This window comes from Carassius gibelio, chromosome B4, assembly GCF_023724105.1.
Source record: "Carassius gibelio isolate Cgi1373 ecotype wild population from Czech Republic chromosome B4, carGib1.2-hapl.c, whole genome shotgun sequence".
Classification (NCBI taxonomy): Eukaryota; Metazoa; Chordata; class Actinopteri; order Cypriniformes; family Cyprinidae; genus Carassius; species Carassius gibelio.
In genome coordinates this window covers 7,838,069-7,859,728 of record NC_068399.1, presented here as the reverse complement: position 1 = coordinate 7,859,728, position 21,660 = coordinate 7,838,069, and the positions used below count along the sequence as shown (strand labels likewise).

Sequence of the window (21,660 nt, the reverse complement as noted above, 5' to 3'; positions counted from 1 at the left end):
GTTCTTGATGATCCTATAAATTGTTGACTTAGGTGCTTAGTAGCCACAATATCCTTGCCTGTGAAGCCATTTTTATGCAACGCAATGATGGCTGCACACATTTCTTTGCAGGTCACCATGGTTAACAATGGAAGAACAATCATTTCAAGCATCACCCTCCTTTTAAACATGTCAAGTCTGCCATTCTAACCAAATCAGCCTGACATAATGATCTCCAGCCTTGTGCTCGTCAACATTCTCACCTGAGTTAACAAGACGATTACTGAAATGATCTCAGCAGGTGCTTTAATGACAGCTTTAATCACAGCAATGAAATGCAGTGGAAAGGTTTTTTTGGGATTAAGTTAATTTTTTGGTTGGTCAGATCGATTGTGCAATTGATTTTTGAACTGAAAGTGACAGCCCTATCCAAGAGAGCCGATTATTATTGCCTTGGTTATCAAAATATGTGTTGACTGGGAAAAACAGTATACTTTATACCATCATATAAATGCAAAAATGCAGCACTTGGTGTTCATGTATATTCATGTAAACCTTAAATCAGTTATGTTTTAAATGAGAGTAAACAGTTAAGAATGAAGATTCAACTGTAACAGAAACTTTAATCTGTGAGGCTCTTAAAGTGGCAATAAGTAATATTCCTTTTGCTGTTTCTGTGCTTAATATGAGTCAAACAATAGACAAAGACAAAATCACTCAATTCTATTGAATGAAGAAACCATTTTTGATTCTTACATTGAAGACTGTGCTGTTATATTAATTACATTACACCCCCCACCCCCCAACTATGGTTATGATTTTTGCCATAATCAAGCAGACCTAACAAAAACATCTTTCTGGACATGGGCTCATCCTCTTTCAGCAGGACATACTTATGGAGCGCTAAAACAGTGGGCTCCCCAGTAACGGCTTTACACAAAGCAGTGCTGAGCTCATGAACACTACTTTACGACATATAGTGAAAATGACATCAAACCTTTTCTGAAGACGGTTCCCTTCAAAGATACTTTCATATAAATCACCCACGTCATTTTATGATTTTAAAACATGTTGAGCTCATGTTTATTCAACAATGTCAAACTTTAAAAGCCTTTAGTGGTAAGACACCACAAATAAATCAGTGTATAAGAAACACTGATAATGTATATTGTAATATCGTAAAAACAGATTTCTGTTCAATCTGGTTTAAAGGGCCGTTTTAGTCCAATACTAGACTTGATCTCTGTCCGGGAACTTCCTCTCAGCACGCCGCCTACTTAAAACTAACTGTATCTGAGATTAACCTGTTTTTTGAGGTGACGTGGGCATTTACATATAATAATAATTTGTCACATTGGTAAAACTTTCTTTGAAGCCTGTATTTATGAAACATTATAAGGGAATTCTTAAGGTATTATAATGAATGCATAATGCATTATAAAATATGTATGACATTTTATATAAACTCATGAATAATCATAACGTCAATTATAATATGTCATAATACTAATGTATTTGTGCTTATAAGTTAGAGTATGATTATTTATAACACTCAATGAACACCATAATAAATCTACTTCATTAATAGTATAATGGACTGTATAATATCTTGATATTTAATATCAGTACAGTATCTTACTACAGCTTGTGAGTGGTTAGATGTTGAGTGTTATTTGAGTGTTTCTTCGGAGCTAATGTTAACTAATTGATGTGAGCTTAACACCTCAACTGAAAAAAATTCAATGTTTTATATGGTTACATTTTATTTTGATGGTCCCCTTAATCAGTTGACTAAAAGCAATTTTGCAACTATATGCCAACTAACTCTATCATTAGAGTATCAGTGTGCTCAAGAATTGTTGAATCTAGTATTGTAAGCTAACATACTGGCAAAGACACTTATACTCATTTTATCTCTTGGTTGACCATCAAAATAAAGTGTTAGCATATATTTAGAATACTAATACTCTAATGACCGCTAGGTGATATGTAATTGCAGAGTTATTTATTAACAGCTGTCTAAAGGGTATCATCAAAATAAATTGTTCAAAGCAAATGTGTCATATCACACATTAATTTGATATCTGATCTTATGGCTGTTAAGAGGAAAAAAATGTAAGTAATTACTACTTACAAGTGGTCTTTGACTGCTTTAAGTAAAGTGGCATCAGAAAAATGGCAAGAAATGGGACTTTTCATACATTTATAACTATGAGAAATACAGGTGCTGGTCATATAATTAGAATATCATCAAAAAGTTAATTTCATTAATTCCATTCAAAATGTGAAACTTGTATATTCTTTTCATTGATTACACACAGCCTGATATATTTTTTTTAATTTTGATAATTATAACTGACAACTAAGGAGAATCCCAAATTCAGTATCTCAGAAAATTAAAACATTGTGAAAAGGTTCAATATTGATGACACCTGGTGCCACACTCTAATCAGCTAATTAACTCAAAACACCTGCAAAGCCTTTAAATGGTCTCTCAGTCTAGTTCTGTAGGCTACACAATCATGGGGAAGACTGCTGACTTGACAGTTGTCCACAAGACGACCATTGACACCTTGCACAAGGAGGGCGAGACACAAAAGATCATTGCAAAAGAGGCTGGCTGTTCACAGAGCTCTGTGTCCAAGTACATTAATAGAGAGGCGAAGGGAAGGAAAAGATGTGGTAGGAAAAAAGTGTACAAGCAATAGGGATAACCGCACCCTGGAGAGGATTATCAAAAAATAAAAAATGTGGGGGAGATTCACAAAGAGTGGACTGCAGCTGGAGTCAGTGCTTCAAGAACCGCTACGCACATATGCAAGACATGGGTTTCAGCTGTCGCATTCCTTGTGTCAAGCCACTCTTGAACAACAGACAGCATCAGAAGCGGCTTGCTTCAAAAAGGACTGCACTGCTGAAGAGTGGTCCGAAGTTATGTTCTCTGATTAAAGTAAATTTAGCAATTCCTTTGGAAATCAGGTCCCAGAGTCAGGAGGAAGAGAGGAGAGTCACACAATCCACGTTGCTTGAGGTCCAGTGTAAAGTTTCCACAGTCAGTGATGGTTTGGGGTGCCATGTCATCTGCTGGTTTTGGTCCACTGTGTTTTCTGAGGTCCAAGGTCAACACAGCCGTATACCAGGAAGTTTTAGAGCACTTCATGCTTCCTTCTCCTTACCAACTTTATGGAGATGAAGATTTCATTTTCCAACAGGACTTGGCACCTGCACACAGTTCCAATGCTACCAGTACCTGGTTTAAGGACCATGGTATCCCTGTTCTTAATTGACCAGCAAACTCACCTGAGTTTTGAAATATATGAAACATTTGAAATATATCAGTCTGTGTGTAATGAATAAATACAATATACAGGTTTCACTTTTTGAATGGAATTTGTGAAATCAACTTTTTGATGATATTTTAATTATGACCAGCACCTGTATAATACATTGTAAGTAGATGCAACCTGTTCATTGTGTTATAAATCATCATACTCTTAAAAGCTATAAACTCAAATAAGTAAATATTATAATATGTAGTATCATCTCATGAATATTCATAGTTTTTTTTTTTTTTGAATGCACTATGCAATGATTATAATGACTTAAGAATACATTTATAATGTATTACAAATACAGGCTTCATAGAAAGTGTTACAGTTACATTTATATAGTGCTTTTCTGGGTACTCAAAGCGCTTTACATGAAAGGGGGAATCTCCTCGTCCACCACCAGTGTCCAGCGTCCACCTGGATGATGCGACAGAAGCCATATTGCAGTAGAACGCCCAAATACACACCAGCTTATTGGTGGAGATGAGAAAGAGTGAAACCAATCAATGTATGGGGATGATTAAGAGGCCATGATGGTCAGATGCCAATGGGGAAATTTGGGATTTTTAACCTGTTAGCCAGCACTCCCCATTATGGGTCTCACAAATGAAAGTGCTCTACCTAACTTATAATTGTAACAGTTTCCTACTTTAGTGTGTTACAAACATAATTTTGGTGTCTTTGGAAAGAAGACCCTTTGGGCTTTACTTTTTAATCAACCAGATTTGATGGTGCTCAAAAATATTAAAAGTTATAGACACTGATATACATTAAAAGTTATACACACTTACATTTTTTTTTATTTGATATAAAAATACATGAAATGAGTTGAATCTAGAAAAGTAATGGGTTGAAAGCCACATGTCTCATGATTTTCTTTTTCAAATCTGAATAAATAAATAGTCTCAAAAATAAGTTTTAAAAATGATATTTTTTATTTTTGCAGGAAGGTTTAGTTTATACAATTGTATCAGAAAGAACAAACTTTTTCAAGTTACTGACAAGTGAACTTTTTTGCTTTTATTTCAGAGTTTATTGAAGAAAGTGAGGAGAACAAAAAATGGAGTGAAGTTGAGGATAAACCTTTCACCTGCACTCAGTGTGGAAAGAGTTTGACAAGCAAATATAATCTTGATTTTCACATGAGATGTCATACTGGAGAGAAACCGTTCACTTGTGATCAGTTTGAGAAGTGTTCCACACGCTTATCACATCTTAAGGATCACTTGAACATCCAAGCTGGAGAGAAACTGTGCTCATGTGTTAAATGTGATAAAACATTTTTGAGCGCTTCAGACCTGAAAAAACACCAGACAGTTCATACAAAGGAGAAGTCGTATTCATGTTATTCGTGTGGAAGGAGTTTTTCATGTTTTTCAATTTTGAATGTACATCAGAAAATACATACTGCTGTGAAGGAGTACAAGTGCTCAGAGTGTGAAAAAACTTTCACTTCAACGGACAGTTTAAAACGGCACGAGAGGATCCATACTGGAGAAAAACCCTTTGAGTGTTCACACTGTGACAAGAGATTCAATAGGTCAACAGACCTGAAAACACATGAGAGGATCCACACTGGAGATAAACCTTTTAAGTGTTCACATTGTGACAAGAGATTCAATAGGTCAACAGACATGAAAAAACATGAGAGGATCCACACTGGAGAGAAACCTTACGAGTGCTCACTTTGTGACAAGAGATTCAAACAGTCGTCACATCTAAAAACACATGAGAAGATCCACACTGGAGAGAAACCTTTTAAGTGTTCACATTGTGACAAGAGATTCAATAGGTCAGCAGACCTGAAAACACATGAGAGGATCCACACTGGAGAGAAACCTTATAAGTGTTCACGCTGTGACAAGAGATTCAATAATTCATCAAGTCTGAAAATACATGAGAGGTTCCACACTGGAGAGAAACTGTACACATGTAATCAGTGTGAGAAGTGTTTCACACGCTCAGCACACCTTAAGGATCACATGAACATCCACACTGGAGAGAAACCTTATAAGTGTTCACGCTGTGACAAGAGATTCAATAATTCATCAAGTCTTAAAATACATGAGAGGTTCCACACTGGAGAGAAACTGTACACGTAATTAGTGCGAGAAGTGTTTCACACACTCATCACAACTTAAGGATCACATGAACATCCACAGTAGCCGTGTTTCCACTATCGAGCTTAAACTGGGCGTGCTAGTGCGTGCCAGGGCCAGTCGCGTTTCCACTGTCACTTCCGGGGCTTGATCGTGCCTCGCCGGGGCATCCTCGGGGCCAACGGCCAGGGTTTTTAGGCCCGACGAAAACTTTGGGCCAAAGCGGGCCAGTTTTTTTATTTGTTTTATTATTAGATTTGTTCATTACATTTATTGAATGTTCCTTTTCCTGTTAAGTAAACCTTTTGTACCTGAAAATAAGCCATTATTTGGTTTATTAGTAGTTGTAATGTGTATCTGTGATGGGTGCGTAGCCCACCTCACGTTTAGCTTCTACCATCATTTATTTGGTTATTGCTATATTTAAATTTACTTTGTTTAATGGTTAATGTTTGATTTAGTAATTTGTTATTTTTAAATTCCCTTATTTCTGATTAAAAAACACACACACACACACACAAACACAGTAAAGATTATTTAATAGTTTATTAAACATAGAAGGGTGCACACTTCTTTTCTTTGTTTGTACCTTACCAAGAGTCCTAGAGTCTCTGGCCATGGAGTGAACTGTCACATTCCATGTGTCACCAACATTTAAGTAAATGTTAAAAAGCATTTTTTGTTGTGAATCTTTTTGTTATTTGGGATTTCTGTTAAGGTGTTATCTGATTGATTTCTTTTTAATTTTGTTTGGTAGAAGCTACATGGGTATATTTAGAGGTTGTTGGTACTACCCAGTCAGTCGGTTGATCATCTGGGCTGATTTCAGTTATTACATTGTATTGTTACTCTGCTAGCAGGGCAGATTTATTCTTTTTGTAGGCCTGTTTAAGTTCAGTTATTTTTTCTTTGTTTTTGTTGAGTTTGCAGGAATTATGTTGAACTGGACTTTTGATATATCTGCTTCTGTGGATTTTTGTTATTGTTTAGATGGAAGAATAAATCAAAAATATTTTTCCCACAACTGTCCTGCTTGTTCTTGGCTACCACCACAGTATCTTTGTTCTTAATTTTTAACACACCGTTCACACGGCTTTTTGAAATCCTTGAAAGTTTGTTAATCTGAAAAATAAAAATTCAAGGCCCTGGAAAGTTTTTGAAAATAAACATCCATAGATACAGTTTCTTGAAAGTTCTTGAATTTTCCTGGAAAAAAAATCTATATTCCCTCTGGTCCACTAATGTGTTATTTCACCAACACTTTGTGTGCTTAGACTCCCTGACTGCGGGTGTCGCTGTTGGACAGTGTTTTCTCTACTTCCTGTTGGCCTTCTGTAGCTAATCGTAGCTCCGTGTAGCTGTTTTTATTTTATTTTATTTTTTCGCTAGAATCTTTATCTTACTATCACTGTTTTTTTAAGTGATAAATATAACTTAATTTATACCATATTTCTGATACTTTCGATCAATCTTTTTAGATTAATTTTGATCGTTCACTTTTATTTTATATCCATGAGTGCAGTACACCTGCATTGCATTAGCACTCGTTAGCTTGTCATTAGCGTTTTCATTCGAACCTATCCCTGTTTTCTCCTCTCTCTCGCTCCAGTTTTTCACAAGTTCATCAAACAATTGCAGTAAGAATATTTCATCAAGCACGGTGAGTAATGGCTTCTCCTGGTATTGTTATTTGCACCTCTTGCCACATGTACAGTTTATCTCTCTCTCTCTCGCAGATGAGGGATTCACATGTGATAAATGCAGGGAAATAGTTAGGCGGACAAAGAAGATTTCAGAATTAGACACACGCATCCAAACTTTAATTGAGGACAGTAAGAATGTTAGGGCTCTGGTGATTCTATTGTACGGAACGTGAATATAGAGACACCAGCCATCATAGTCAAATGTTTACCGGGAGCCAGAGCGTCTGACATTTTGGCAAATTTAAAAGTGCTGGCTAATGCTAAACGTAAATACAGTAAGATTGTTATTCATGCTGGCGCTACTGATGTTCGACTTCGCCAGTCGGAGATCACTAAAAATAACATTAAAGAGGTGTGTGAACTTGCAAGCACGGTGTCAGACACTGTAATATGCTCTGGTCCCCTGCCTGCTTACCGTGGTGACGAGATGCATAGCAGATTGTCATCACTCAATGGCTGGATGTCTAAGTGGTGCCCACAGAATAACATAGGTTTCATAGACAATTGGACGAGCTTTTGGGGCAGACCTCACCTGTTTAAAAGAGATTGTCTTCATCCCTCCTGGGGTGGCGCCACTGTTCTCTCTAGAAATATGCCAAATAGTCTTAGTGTTTATACTTGACTAACTGGGGCCCAGGTCAGGAAGCAGACAGACTGGCTAAACCGACCGTCTGCTAGCTGCCACACGTCACAGAGGTCAGTTAATTCTCAGCACATAGAGACTCTTTCACCTAGATATCACACTATAAAGACTGTGTCTGTTCCCCGAACTAGAAAATACAAAAAACATCCAAACCAAGTTAAGGCTAACAATTTAATTGAGGTTCAACAAATAAAAAACAAATGCACTATGGATAAACAAATGATAAAGCTTGGCTTATTGAATATCAGATCCCTTTCTACGAAAACACTTTTTGTAAATAATATCATAATCTAGATGTGCTCTTTTTGACAGAAACCTGGCTAAAACCTGATGATAACTTTATTTTATATGAGTCCACCCCCCAAGATTACTGTTATAAACATGAGCCGCGTCTAAAAGGCAAAGGAGGAGGTGTTGCTTCAATTTATAACAATGTTTTCAGGATTTATCAGAGGGCAGGCTTCAAGTATAACTCGTTTGAAGTAATGAACTCGTAAGAAACAAATGTTAATGATAAATCCCCTGTCATGTTTGTCCTGACTACTGTATACAGGCCACCAGGGCACCATACAGACTTTAGTAAAGAGTTTGGTGATTTTACATCTGAGTTAGTTCTGGCTGCAGATAAAGTTTTAATAGTTGGTGAATTTAATATCCATGTTGATAATGAAAAAGATGCATTGGGATCAGCATTTATAGACATTCTGAACTCTATTGGTGTTAGACAACATGTTTCAGGATATACTCATTGTCGAAATCATACTCTAGATTTAATACTGTCACATGGAATTGATGTTGATAGTGTTAAAACTAGGCAGCCAAGTGATAATATCTCAGATCATTATTTAGTTTCGTGCAAACTTCATATAGCCAAAATTGTAAATTCTACTTCTTGTTACAAGTATGGTAGAACCATCACTTCTACCAAAAAAGACTGCTTTTTAAGTTATCTTCCTGATTTATCCAAATTCCTTAGCATATCCAAAACCTCAGAACAACTTGATGATGTAACAGAAACTATGGACTCTCTCTTTTCTAGCACTTTAAATACAGTTGCTCCTTTATGCCTAAGGAAGGTTAAGGAAAACAGTTTGACACCATGGTATAATAAGCATACTCGCACCCTAAAGAGAGCAGCTCGAAAAATGGAGCGCAGCTGGAGGAAAACAAAATTAGAGGTATTTCGTATTGCTTGGCGGGAAAGTAACCTATCCTACAGAAAGGCATTAAAAACTGCTGGATTCAATTACTTTTCTTCTCTTTTAGAAGAAAACAAACATAACCCCAGGTATTTATTAAATACAGTGCCTAAATTAACAAAAATAAAGCCTGAACAAGTGTTGACATTTCCCAACACCACAGCAGTATTGACTATATGAACTACTTTACTTCTAAAATCGATACTATTAGAGATCAAATTGCAACCACTCAGCCATCAGCTACAGTATCGCATCAGACAGTGCACTATAGACCCCCTGAGGAACAGTTCCATTCATTCTCTACTATAGGAGAGGAAGAATTGTATAAACTTGTTAAATCATCTAAACCAACATGTATGTTAGACCCTATACCATCTAAGCTCCTAAAAGAAGTGCTTCCAGAAGTCATAAATGCTCTTCTGACTATTAATTCCTCATTGTCATTAGGATATGTACCCAAAACCTTCAAACTGGCTGTTATTAAGCCTCTCATCAAAAAACCACAACTTGACCCCAAAGAACTAGTTAATTATAGACCAATCTCGAATCTTCCTTTTCTGTCCAAGATACTAGAAAAGGTGGTATCCTTACAATTATATACCTTCTTAGAGAAGGTATATGTGAGGACTTCCAGTCAGTATCATAGTACTGAGACTGCTCTCCTTAGGGTTACAAATGATCTGCTTTTATCATCTGATCGTGGGTGTATCTCTCTATTAGTTTTATTGGATCTTAGTGCTGCGTTTGACACAATTGACCACAACGTTCTTTTGCATAGACTTGAACACTTTGTTGGCATTAATAGAAGTGCATTAGCATGGTTTAAATCGTACTTATATGACCGCCATCAGTTCGTAGCAGGGAATGAAGATGTTTCATATCGATCACAAGTGCAGTATGGAGTACCTCAAGGCTCAGTACTAGGGCCGCTACTATTCATGCTTTATATGTTACCCTTGGGAGATATCATCAGGAAACATGGTGTTAGCTTTCACTGTTATGCTGATGTTACTCAGCTCACCAATTTGAAAAACTAATGGAATGCATAGTCGATATAAAAAACTGGATGACGAGTAATTTCTTATTGCTAAATTCTGAAAAACAGAGGTGTATTAGAGTCCTGCACGGGTTCGGGTACTTACTGGTGACCCGCAAATCGGGTCGGACACAGCAAAACACGGGTTCAAAACAGTCACGTGCAAACGTAAAAATAGGCCAACGTTCCACTTTTTTTTTTAAATCACCACGGCGCGAACGGCTGCATGAGTCATTAGTTAACAGACGTTAAGATCAGTTAAGATCAGCCTGCTATACAGAATCTGAATTAAAATGTGTTTGATTGAAGCCTATTTCAAAATTTGTGTCATAAAATTATATTACAACAATACACTTATATATATATATATATATATATATATATATATATATGTATATATATATATATATATATATATACATACATATATATTTGCTTCTTCTACATTGTGCAGTAACTTGTACTTTTACTTTCAATACTTAAGTAAATTTAAGATAAAAACAAATACTTTTGTACTTGAGTACAATAAATATCACATACTTTAAGACTTTTACTCAAGTAATATTCTAAACCGTGGCTTCAACTTCTACCAAAGTCTACCTTACTCTGGTAAGATATTTGTACTTTTACTTGAGTATGACTTTCAGGTACTTTATACACCACTACATACAGCACCTTTAACTGATGGTCATTGTTCATGCTAATCAGCATCTGGGTTAAGTGTGAAAGTGATGCCTGTAGGTGTGACCTTCCCTGATCTCTGTGATAATGAGTGTTATAGTTATGCTGATTGGATTACAGTTGGTGAACTAAATCTGCATACTCTATCTTCTAATGACAGCCTCCTGAAATCTGTATAAAACTACAGTGATGTAGTGCTTCAGTCAGTCTTGATGACTGCAGCGTCACACAGAACCATCTCAATCAAGAACCTGATGAAGATTCACTCCGTCTCCTGATCCTCAATCTTGAGTTTACTACAGGCGTATTTGGATATTAAAGGTAAATATTTGTTTACTTTATTATACCATGTGAAGGATCTACTTCTACACTTTAAAAGTCTCTTTAAGTCTGCTTAATGCGTCTTATTTAGAAACTGGATATTGTTCACTTCTAACAATGATAGATGTAACACCTGAGTATGCTGTCATATTTTTGCTGGTTGATCAAACTGAACATGTACAGCTTCAATCAGTGAACCATGTTTCTTGCTTATGAAAAAAAGCTCATATAAAGATACGCATTTCTTAACTAAATACCACAAATGTTCCGGAATTAATAGTGAATTGATAGCACTTAACATTTGCTTATGTAAGATAGTAGATCTGTGTTATTGCTAACTTTAGGAATCTGATTCATTTAGGAATCACAGATCCACGTGACACTTTTTTTAAAGATGCTGTTTTTTTAAAGAAGAAAGTAAAGACACAAAGATTGAAGCATTCTTGGTCAAATGTGAAGATACTGAAGAACAAACCAAGATGAAGTTTATTAAAGAGGAGAGTAAAAACATAAAGATTGAAGAAACATTCAGAGTCAAACATGAAAATACTGAGGAAAAAACAAAGATGGAGTTTATCAAAGAGGAGAGAAAAGACATAAAGACTGAAGAAACATTCAGAGTCAAACATGAAGATACTGAGGAACAAACAAAGATGGAGTTTATTAAAGAGGAGAGAAAAGACATAAAGATTGAAGAAACATTCAGAGTCAAACATGAAGATACTGAGGAACAAACAAAGATGGAGTTTATTAAAGAGGAGAGTAAAGACATAAAGATTGAAGAAACATTTAGAGTCAAACATGAAGATACTGAGACACGAACAGGTTGGTTTTCATTCTCAAAGGTTAACTCAACTGATCTTTATTAAAATGCATAACTCTACAGACTATAATATTTTTGAAGAATATCATATAAGTTTGAAATTAAAAATGTTTTAATTTATATGAAGTGGGTCCACTGATCTGGACAGATATGTTGAGATCACATCAAGGTTTGCCTTGGACATTACTGTGCACAAAAGAACAGGGCAACCCCAGGTGGGGCCACAGTTTCATGCCATCTAAACACTTTATTTATAGCTTTAGGTAACCAACATATTCGTAATTTCTTAATTCCTAAACAGAGTTTTTTATGCTTGTAGGGAATGTGTTACAGATAATTAAACAATTGTGATTTTCTGAGCCAAAATTTATATCATTTTAATGTTAAGTAAATTGGACCCAGGATGATTCTAAAATAAATTCTGCTGTTGTTGTATAAAGAAACGTTAATGTGCACCTGATTGACAGATAAACCGCATGCTCTTTTTTCATATGTTTTTTATTTGATATTTCAGCTAACTTTGTACATTCAGTTTACCAACATTTAAAGTCTGCTGTGATCCACTCACATTATAACTGTTCCAAATTGTTGTTACTGTACATAATGACTTCATCATAGGTTGGAAGATTGTGTGTAGGTGTATCTTTCAGCACAGCAAATTGTCTTTCCGTCGTATGATTTATATAGTGTTAATTTTGTCAGCTATTTCTAAATTAGTCTTAGTCATGTCAAATGATTTATACATATAAACTTTATAATGGTAAAAATGGTAGGGCCACAGTTTCATGCCATCTAAACACTTTCTTTATAGCTTTAGGTAACCAACATATTCATAATTTCTTAATTCCTAAACAGAGTTTTTTTATGCTTGTAGACTATGTTTTGCAGACAATTACAAAAATTGTGATTTTCTGAGCCAATATTACAGCAGCATCAGAGTGCTGGGTGTCTTAATCATCACATACAACTTTATTTTAATATTAAGTAAATTGGACCCAGGATGATTCTAAAATAAATTCTACTGTTGTTGTATAAAGAAACTTTAATGTGCACCTGATTGACAGATAAACCGCATGCTCTTTTTTTCAGTTGTTATTCATTTGATATTTCAGTTTGTACATTTGTACATTCAGTTTACCAACATTTAGTTAAAGTCTGCTGTGATCCAATCACGTTATAACTGTCCCAGATTATTGTTACTGTACATAATGACTTCATCCTAGGTTGGAAGATTGTGTGTAGGTGTATCTTTCAGCACAGCATTCGTCTTTCTGTCGTATGATTAATATAGTGTTAATTTTGTCAGCTATTTTTAATTTAGTCTTAGTCCTGTCAAATGCTTTATATATATATTTCGTCTTACTGTAAAATGGTTAAAATGATGATGACAATGATTGATATCTGGCAACCGCAAATATATGAATGCTCACATAATAGTCTTGTGCAGCACTATGAAATGTTTTGGTTCCACCTTTTTCAACAATAATAAAAAGGTTTTAATAAAGTTTTTGTTATTTTAGCTACATTTAATCTAATCTTTTTTCGTCAATGATATTGCATGTTAATTTAATCTCAGTTATCGTTTAATGACCTTATTATCGTCTCTTCATCTTCTCGCTTTCGTCAGGGGAAAAAAACATTGATGAACATTTTTGACATAGATTTCCTTAATGAAATTATCACTAATATAGAGAGCTAATAATATCCATAGATAGGGCTGTGTAAAAAAACAAAAAACTAATTTGATTTTCATGCACATCGCGTCAGTAAAAGGCACTCCAGTGATTTATAGCACTTATGTCTCCGGGACATCTGTTCAGATCAGGGTTGCTAGGTATTCACAACAAAACCTGAACAAACTAGCCCAATAGCATTTCAAGGGCATTCCCCGATTAAAATTTGCATTCAGAGGGTTAAAATACACATATTTTGGTGGGGTTCACTTGGTAAAATTTGCATTTTAGGGGCTAAATTGCTTTCAAAATAGGCAATGAATTGCCGATTTTGTGTAGCTTTCCAGTGAACTATGGCTCTCTGTTGTAAATGTTGCAGATGTTTTTCATGTCCGCGGGTTGAAGTGACCCCAATAACGTGATATTTAGCCCTTAAAATGCTAATTTTACCAAGTCAACCCAGCCAAACACCATGTATGTAATCCCCTGGAACGTAATTTTTATCGGGCAACCCCTTCAAAACGTGATTGGGCTAGTTTTGAGAAGCAATTGGGCAGGTTTTGTTTTGAAAACCTGGAACCCTGATCTGATGCACATGCTGGAGATTTACTACTAATCACAGGAGTGCCTTTACTGACAAGATGCGCATAAAAATCACATTTGATTTTTTAGCACAGCCTTTTCCATAGATCACACTTTCTTTTTCTGTTTGCTGTTTTGTCAAACACAGTATTTCAAACTCATCATTACAACTTAATTCAATTCCTAAAGGGAACTTTTCTTTTTTAATGTTTGACTGCCATTTTGAACTAAATGCAATAGGCAATAGAGTTGTTGTAAATGTGGTGCTTTTCGTCTGGTGAGCGACTGCCTTACGTTTTTACTCTGTCCATGTATTAAATGTATGTTCTTAAAAGTGTGCGGTTTTCTAGCGTATTTACTTAAAATTTGTGGGTAACTTCAATAGTATGAAACATTTCAGATTAATCCAAAATTACAAAAACATATACATATATTTAATTGTTTGACCAAAATTTATAGTTTCCAAAGGGACAGTTTGGTAATTACTGGATATTGGTAGGGACATGACCCTAGCATCACCTCCTAATTGTACACCCCATGGATCACATCCATAACCTCAAAAATGACCATTGAAACACGTGAAGCTATAATTATACAATACACATTGCTCTTTTTTTCATCATCAATTTTAATAGAGAGTTTTTTTTTTCATCATCAATTTGAATATATGGGAGTTTTTTGAGATTACATTTAATACCTCCTTTAATAGTGTATAAGATATACATGTTGTTGGTTTTGGTGTTTGTTCTTTGTGCCATTAAAAATTTTGTTAATTTTGGATTTGTACTTTTTGCAATAGACCTGATGACACTGAAAGAGAAGAGTCAAGAATTCAGTAAAAAGGAAGATAATGTTCACCATGAGAAATATGGTTCAATGACTGGAGAAAAATCATTTAGCTGCTCACATACTGAAAAGAATTCACGAAAAAAAGCTCAAAAGACGGCAAACAGAAGTTACTTCCCATGCCAACAGTGTGGGAAAAGTTTCAACAAAAAGGGAAATTTTGAAGTCCACATGAGAGTTCACACTGGAGAAATGCCTTACACCAACAAACTGTGTAGAAAGAGTTTCATTCGAAGAGCAAACTTTAAAAATCATGTGAGAGGTCACACTGAAGAGAAACCTTTTGTCTGCCAACAATGTGGAAAAAGATTTACTGAAATAGGGAACCTTAATCTTCACATGAAAATTCACACTGGAGAGAAGCCTTTCACCTGCCAACAATGTGGAAAGAGCTTTGTTCGAAAATATAATCTTAAAAACCACATCAGAGTTCACAGTGGAGAGAAGCCTTACACCTGCCAGCAGTGTGGAAAAAGTTTTACACATAAACAACAACTTGATGGCCACATAAGAATTCATACTGGAGAGAAGCCTTTTACCTGCCAACAATGTGGAAGGAGATTTGCTCAAAAAGGAAACCTTAGAGACCACATGAGAATCCATACTGGAGAGAAACCTTACACCTGCCAGCAGTGTGGAAAAAGTTTCAGTAAAAGTGGAACCCTTCAGAGGCACATTAGAATTCACACTGGGGAGAAACCTTACACCTGCAAACAGTGTGGAAAGAGCTTCATTAGAAAATCAAACCATAAACACCACATGATAATTCATACTGGAGAGAAACCTTTTATCTGCCAACAATGTGGAAAGAGATTCGCTCGAAAAGGAAACCTTACAGACCACATGAGAATCCATACTGGAGAGAAACCTTTCACTTGCCAGTGTGGAAAGAGATTCACTCAAAGAGGAAACTTTAGAAAACACATGAAGGTTCACACTGGAGAGAAGCAGTTTACATGTGATCAGAGTTTCGGATGTGAAGTAGCACCAGTGTGATTGCTCTTACTGGTAGCAATATCCTTGCCTGTGAAATCCTTTTTTTTTTTGATGACAATGATGACTGTTAATCAGGGTTACAAAAATGCAAAATGACAGTTAAAGGCAGTTCATCACTGAATTCATAAGACATGAGACCACCGAGCCATAAACAAATCCACTGCTGTAAATCCCGGTTTAGTGAGGAAAGTAAGGGTCTACCGAACGATATATCTCATTGAGCATGTTCAGTCCAAGAAAGCAATAACGTTGTAAAATGGATCATAATTCCTTTGTTCAGGGACAGAATTGTTTGTGTGCGTTATGGAATAGCTCACATTCAGAAAACTGCGTATTGATAGTAAAAAAACAGCTTATGGTTTTGTAGCGTACAGTGTCACGACCAGATTGAGATGATCCACAAAAAAAAAAAGGGAAAGATAGGCATAAGATTGTTTATTTGAATTCTGGCGCCCTCTCCAGACACAGCTGATTGAGGTGGAACTCTTCGATCTGCTTTTTATTTCTTTCTTTTTTTTTTTTTTTTTTTTTTTTTACATTTCAACATTTTTCATATATGTGTGAGTGTGTTTTATGTTGAATGTGGCTGTATCTGCATGATTACTATCTGTTTGAGTGCAAATCAGCTCGCTATTACTGTGTAATCACAACTACCAATGTGAACGCCATTGGTATGTTTAATGACTAAAATAGTTTGTAGAAGTCTTCAATACAGTTGTTAAATATTTTTAATATATGGGGAAGTAGGGGAGCTAACAAGTCTAAAAAAAATAGGTTGCAGGAATTTAATTTTTCATGGTATCTTCTTCGGATTTGAAATGGAAACTCGTGAGACGTGACTTTCACACCATTACTTTTCTAGATTGTTCCAGGACTGATTTCATGATATTTTTATATCAAATAAAAAAATTTCAATGCACTTCAGTGTCTATAACTTTTCATATTTTTGAGGAAAATATTAAAAAGTAAAGTCCAAAGGGTCTTCTTTCGAAAGACACCAAAATTATTTGTGTAACAAACATAAGGAACTGTTCCAATTTTAAATTAGGTAGGGCACTTTCAATTGTGAGTCCCATAATGGGTGGTCTGGTTAACAGGTTAATTCAGCCTAAAAATCCTTTAACAGATTTGGATGTTAGAAGTGTATTAGTGTGTTATTTTTAAGCCAGGTTAATGTGATGAGTCTTTAATCTAGATGTAAACTGCAAGAATGTGTCTGCCTCCCGAACAATGTTAGGTAGGTTATTCCCGAGTTTAGGCGCCAAATAGGATGTAATAGGAACTAATTCAAATACTGAAGTGCTAACCCATTTAGGGCTTTATAAGTAATAAGCAATATTTTAAAATCTATACGATGTTTGATAGGGAGCCAGTGCAGTGTTGACAGGACCGGGCTAATATGGTCATACTTCCTGGTTCTAGTAAGAACTCTTGCTGCTGCATTTTGGACTAGCTGTAGTTTGTTTACTAAGTGTGCAGAACAACCACCCAATAAAGCATTACAATAATCTAACCTTGAGGTCATAAATGCATGGATTAACATTTCTGCATTGGACATTGAGAGAATAGTCTTAATTTAGATATATTTTGAGATGGAAAAATGCAGTTTTACAAATGCTAGAAACATGACTTTCTGAGGAAAGATTGCTATCAAATAGCACACTTAGGATGTATTGGCAATAGCAAGTCTGCTGCAGCAGTGTAGCAGATCTATTCCAAACACGTTAACATTGTCATGTACATTACCATGCCAATCACTCTAAAAGTTATCATGACGTAATTACAATTAATCCAATTTATTAGAAATAATTTATCTCAGCTGCCAGTAGTAACACTAGCATAATTAATATAACCAACAACTAATCCATTCGTCCAGCAAACATTGAGTGTAATTTCATATAAACCCTATTAATTAAATTTTCATGGCCACAGCAAATACATTTTTTACAGGACTACTGCATTAAAGCATGTAAAAATAAGGATTTGAGTGAGCCAATGAGGAAGGTTATCTTTGGAGGGAACTTTTATGACTCTTTGTCTTCAAGAATGTTATTTTGCATATGCAATTGGATTGATAAAAAGGGGTGACTTGTGGCCTAGTATGGTGACCCATAATCGGAATTTGAGCTCTGCATTTAACCCATCCAAGGTCGTAGACGCACACATACACACACACAGACTCAGGTCTCAACTGCCCCCTACAAGTACAATTGACCCTTCGCAGGGAGACATTTCGTTGATGCCGATACAGGATGGCTGCCTCTGTGATGTGCTATGCAGTTGTTTTTGTGTTTTTGTTAGTTTGTCCTGTCTTTAGTTATATTCCTGCAATCAGTTTCACCAGGTTAACGTGTTTGGAATAGATCTGCTACACTGCTCACTTGACCTCACTGACTGGAGTATTTTTGAAGCTGCTGCCACCGATCTGGATGAACTCTTATGGAGATGCTTACATGAAGGGGGACAATGTCTTGTATAAACAGGCTAAATACACATTGGAAAAGGAGATCAAAATGGCAAAGAGGAATTATTCTGGAAAAAAAAGGACTCAGTTTACTTCGAACGACTCCGCATCAGTGTTGAAAAGTCTAAAGAAGATCACCAATTACAAGACACCACCCCCCAGCACTGTAGAGAATCAACGACTGGCAGACGATCTGAACGAGTTTTACTGCAGGTTTGAAAGAACACCCATCACCTGCCCTGAACGCCTCCCCACACAACCATTCACACCATTCACAACTCCTGCAACCCATCCTGTACACCTCTCCAAACAACTGTACACACCACTCACAACTCCTGCAAACAGCCCTGAATGCCTCTCCAAACAAACGTTCACACCATTAACAGCTCCTGCAACCCATCCTGTACACCTCTCCAAACAACCGTTCACACCTATAACAACTCCTGCAACCTGCCCTGAACACATCTCCAATCAAGCGCTCTCACCATTCACACCTCCTGCATCCCCCCTCTCCCCCACACCTGCAATTCAGATCAGTGAGGATTCGGTGCGCCAGGTCTTCCGGAAGCAGGAAAGGAAAAAAGCACCAGGCCCAGATTGTGTTACACCAGCCTGTCTGAAATCCTGTGCTGACCAGCTGGCCCCCATCTTCACACAGATCTTCAACAGATCGCTGGAGCTGTGCGAAGTCCCTTCATGCTTCAAATGCTCCACCATCATCCCCATCCCAAAGAAATCCAAAATTACAGGACTGAATGACTACAGGCCTGTGGCTCTAACTTCTGTAGTCATGGAGTCATTTGAAAAACTGGTGCTGGCCCACCTGAAGGACATCACTGGACCCTTGCTGGATCCTCTTCAGTTTGCCTACAGAGCAAACAGGTCTGTGGACAATGCAGTAAACATCGGACTGCATTATGTTCTGCAACACCTAGACAGACCAGGGACTTATGTGAGGATCCTGTTTATGGACTTCAGCTCGGCCTTTAACACGATCATCCCAAACCTCCTCCTGCCCAAACTAACTCAGCTCTCCATGCCCACCTCCATCTGTCAGTGGATCAACAGCTTCCTGACAGACAGGCAGCAGCTAGTGAGGTTGGGAAAATACACATCCAGCACCCGTACAATCAGCACCGGAGCTCCCCAGGGCTGCGTTCTCTCCCCACTGCTCTTCTCCCTCTACACCAACGATTGCACATCTAAGGACCCCTCTGTGAAGCTCCTGGAGTTTGCAGACGACACCACACTCATTCAGGACGGTGACGAGTCTGCTTACAGACAGGAGGTAAAAGAGCTGGCTGTCTGGTGCACTCTCAACAACCTGGAGCTTAACACCCTCAAAACAGTGGAGATGATTGTGGACTTCAGGAGAAACCCCCCTGCACTCCCCCCACTCACCATCATGAACAGCACTGTGACTGCAGTGGAGTCATTCAGGTTCCTGGGCACCACTATCTCTCAGGACCTGAAGTGGGACATTCACATTGACTCCATTGTGAAAAAGGCCCAACAAAGGTTGTACTTCCTTCGCCAGCTGAGGAAGTTTAACCTGCCACAGGAGCTGCTGAAACAGTTCTACTCCACCATCATTGAATCCATCCTCTGCACTTCAGTAACTGTCTGGTTCAGCTCAGCTTCAAACCTCAGAAGACTACAGAGGGTAGTCCGGACTGCTGAGAGAATCATCGGTTCAACCCTCCTATTCAAGAACCGTATTTATCCAAAGTGAGCAAAAGGGCTGGCAAAATCACTCTGGACCTCTCACATCCAGCACACTCCCTCTTTGAACTTTTGCCATTTGGTCGATGCTACAGAGCACTGAGCACTAGAACGACCAGACTGAGGAACAGTTTCTTCCCTCAGGCAATCCATCTAATGAACAATTGATAAAAACTGTGGAATACACTACACTATTTATATTTATAAATACATACACTTATTTATCTAACACACATACTTAATGTACACTTAAATTTTTTGCACATAATATACCTGTACATAAATAATGCTCTTTGTAATATACCTGCCATACATTATCAATTTGTATATTTTCGTTCCTTATCTACCTATTTGTATTTTTTTATTTTTTTTATTCCATTTTGTGTTTTTTGTTCTGTCACTTTGTTGCAGTGTGGAGCTTCTGTCACGAAAACAAATTCCTCGTATGTGTGAACATACCTGGCAATAAAGCTCATTCAGATTCTGATTCTGAGCTGACAGTTGGTCAGTCATAACATTGAATCCAGACAAGAGAGTAGATTAACATGGGTGGCTTAAACTTGACAAATGGTGTGTATTTATGTCTTTTTGTTGTTGAAATAAAATGCCTTATGATGTTTTTTTTGTGTTTATTTCATGCTTTATATGAAAACATGTTTGGTTCATGTACCAGTTAAACTGAGGCACTAGTGACCTGTCACCACACATTAACACTAGCACTACCGGAATTCTATAACTACTAGAACTCTACATTTTGACTGTTCATACCAGACAGCAGTGAATGTCATTTTTGTCATGTTATATTTACTTCAAAGCTTCTATGGTCATGTTTTATGAAAAATGTGGGGTAATTTAAGCATACATAATATAATATGTTTGTGATATTATTGTGTAAGAGCTACTAGACCTCCCACAAAAGTGCATGCCGCAATTTGCTTTCCGCAATTTGCATCCGGCAAGCTGGAGATCTAAGTTTTTCACCGCAGTTAAAATGTTGTTTTTGAAAGTCAAAATTTCAACAAATATAAAATGAAGCAGAATATTTCGTTAGATAAAAACATATTGTGAATTTTGGAAATGATTACTTCTGTCTTTATTCAATACATTTGGCTTTTGGAGTTTACAATGCTTTAGCATTATCGGAAATGTTTGGACCACAAACTTGACCGCTATGGCCATTTAAGGTAGAAATACTCAGAACTCTTTTGTGTTTTGTAATTTTAATAAAATAACAATGTTAAAATAAAATTTACATTAAATTAAGAAAAGTCATGTAACTGTAGTTATATGGGTTTTATTTCAACAAAGTTATTACATTGCAAATCTTTAAAACAGTCAAAATGACTGACTTGGTAGTTCTAGTGTTAAAGAGCCACAAAGGGGTATTTGTTGTTTGAATTTCTTTAAAAAATAACAAAATGTGAAGGCTGAGACTTTGTTTCATACAAGAAGTAACCTGCTCTTTCCTCTCTGTCAGCACTCTGTCAGTAGCAGTTTCCACCCAGAGTTGGGAATTGAACCTATGTGCAAAATTTAAATATTGCACAAAACATTTGCGAACAAG

At 36.6% G+C, this 21,660-nt stretch overlaps 4 protein-coding genes across 7 annotated transcripts in view; 2 read left to right on the top strand and 2 right to left on the bottom strand.

Annotated features, from left to right (window-relative positions):
- Window positions 1–21,660, bottom strand: part of LOC127955956 (zinc finger protein 501) — a 315,828-nt gene that overhangs the window by 184,608 nt on the left and 109,560 nt on the right. The gene's annotated exons all lie outside the window — the stretch shown is intronic.
- LOC127956046 (zinc finger protein 93-like) overlaps window positions 1–21,660 on the bottom strand; it is a 235,215-nt gene that overhangs the window by 121,684 nt on the left and 91,871 nt on the right. The gene's annotated exons all lie outside the window — the stretch shown is intronic.
- Window positions 1–21,660, top strand: part of LOC127955934 (zinc finger protein 658B-like) — a 97,830-nt gene that overhangs the window by 6,569 nt on the left and 69,601 nt on the right. The window lies entirely within an intron of this gene.
- Window positions 10,833–16,573, top strand: LOC127955974 (zinc finger protein OZF-like). 3 transcript variants are annotated; one of them, XM_052553699.1, is made up of 3 exons: window positions 10,833–10,990; window positions 11,405–11,815; window positions 14,868–16,573. In XM_052553699.1, the coding sequence occupies exons 2-3, from the start codon at window positions 11,470–11,472 to the stop codon at window positions 15,908–15,910; spliced, it is 1,389 nt and encodes a 462-aa protein (XP_052409659.1). In that variant the 5' UTR covers window positions 10,833–10,990; window positions 11,405–11,469; the 3' UTR covers window positions 15,911–16,573. The 3 variants fall into 3 exon arrangements, with proteins under 3 accessions (XP_052409659.1, XP_052409658.1, XP_052409657.1); XM_052553698.1 differs by having other exon boundaries at window positions 11,402–11,815; XM_052553697.1 differs by having other exon boundaries at window positions 11,352–11,815.

Coding starts and splice junctions, on each gene's coding strand:
- LOC127955974 (XM_052553699.1), top strand. CDS start 11,470: ATGAAGTTTATTAAAGAGGAGAGTAAAAACATAAAGATTGAAGAAACA. Junction 11,816..14,867: donor AGATACTGAGACACGAACAG/GTTGGTTTTCAT, acceptor TTTTTGCAATAG/ACCTGATGACACTGAAAGAG.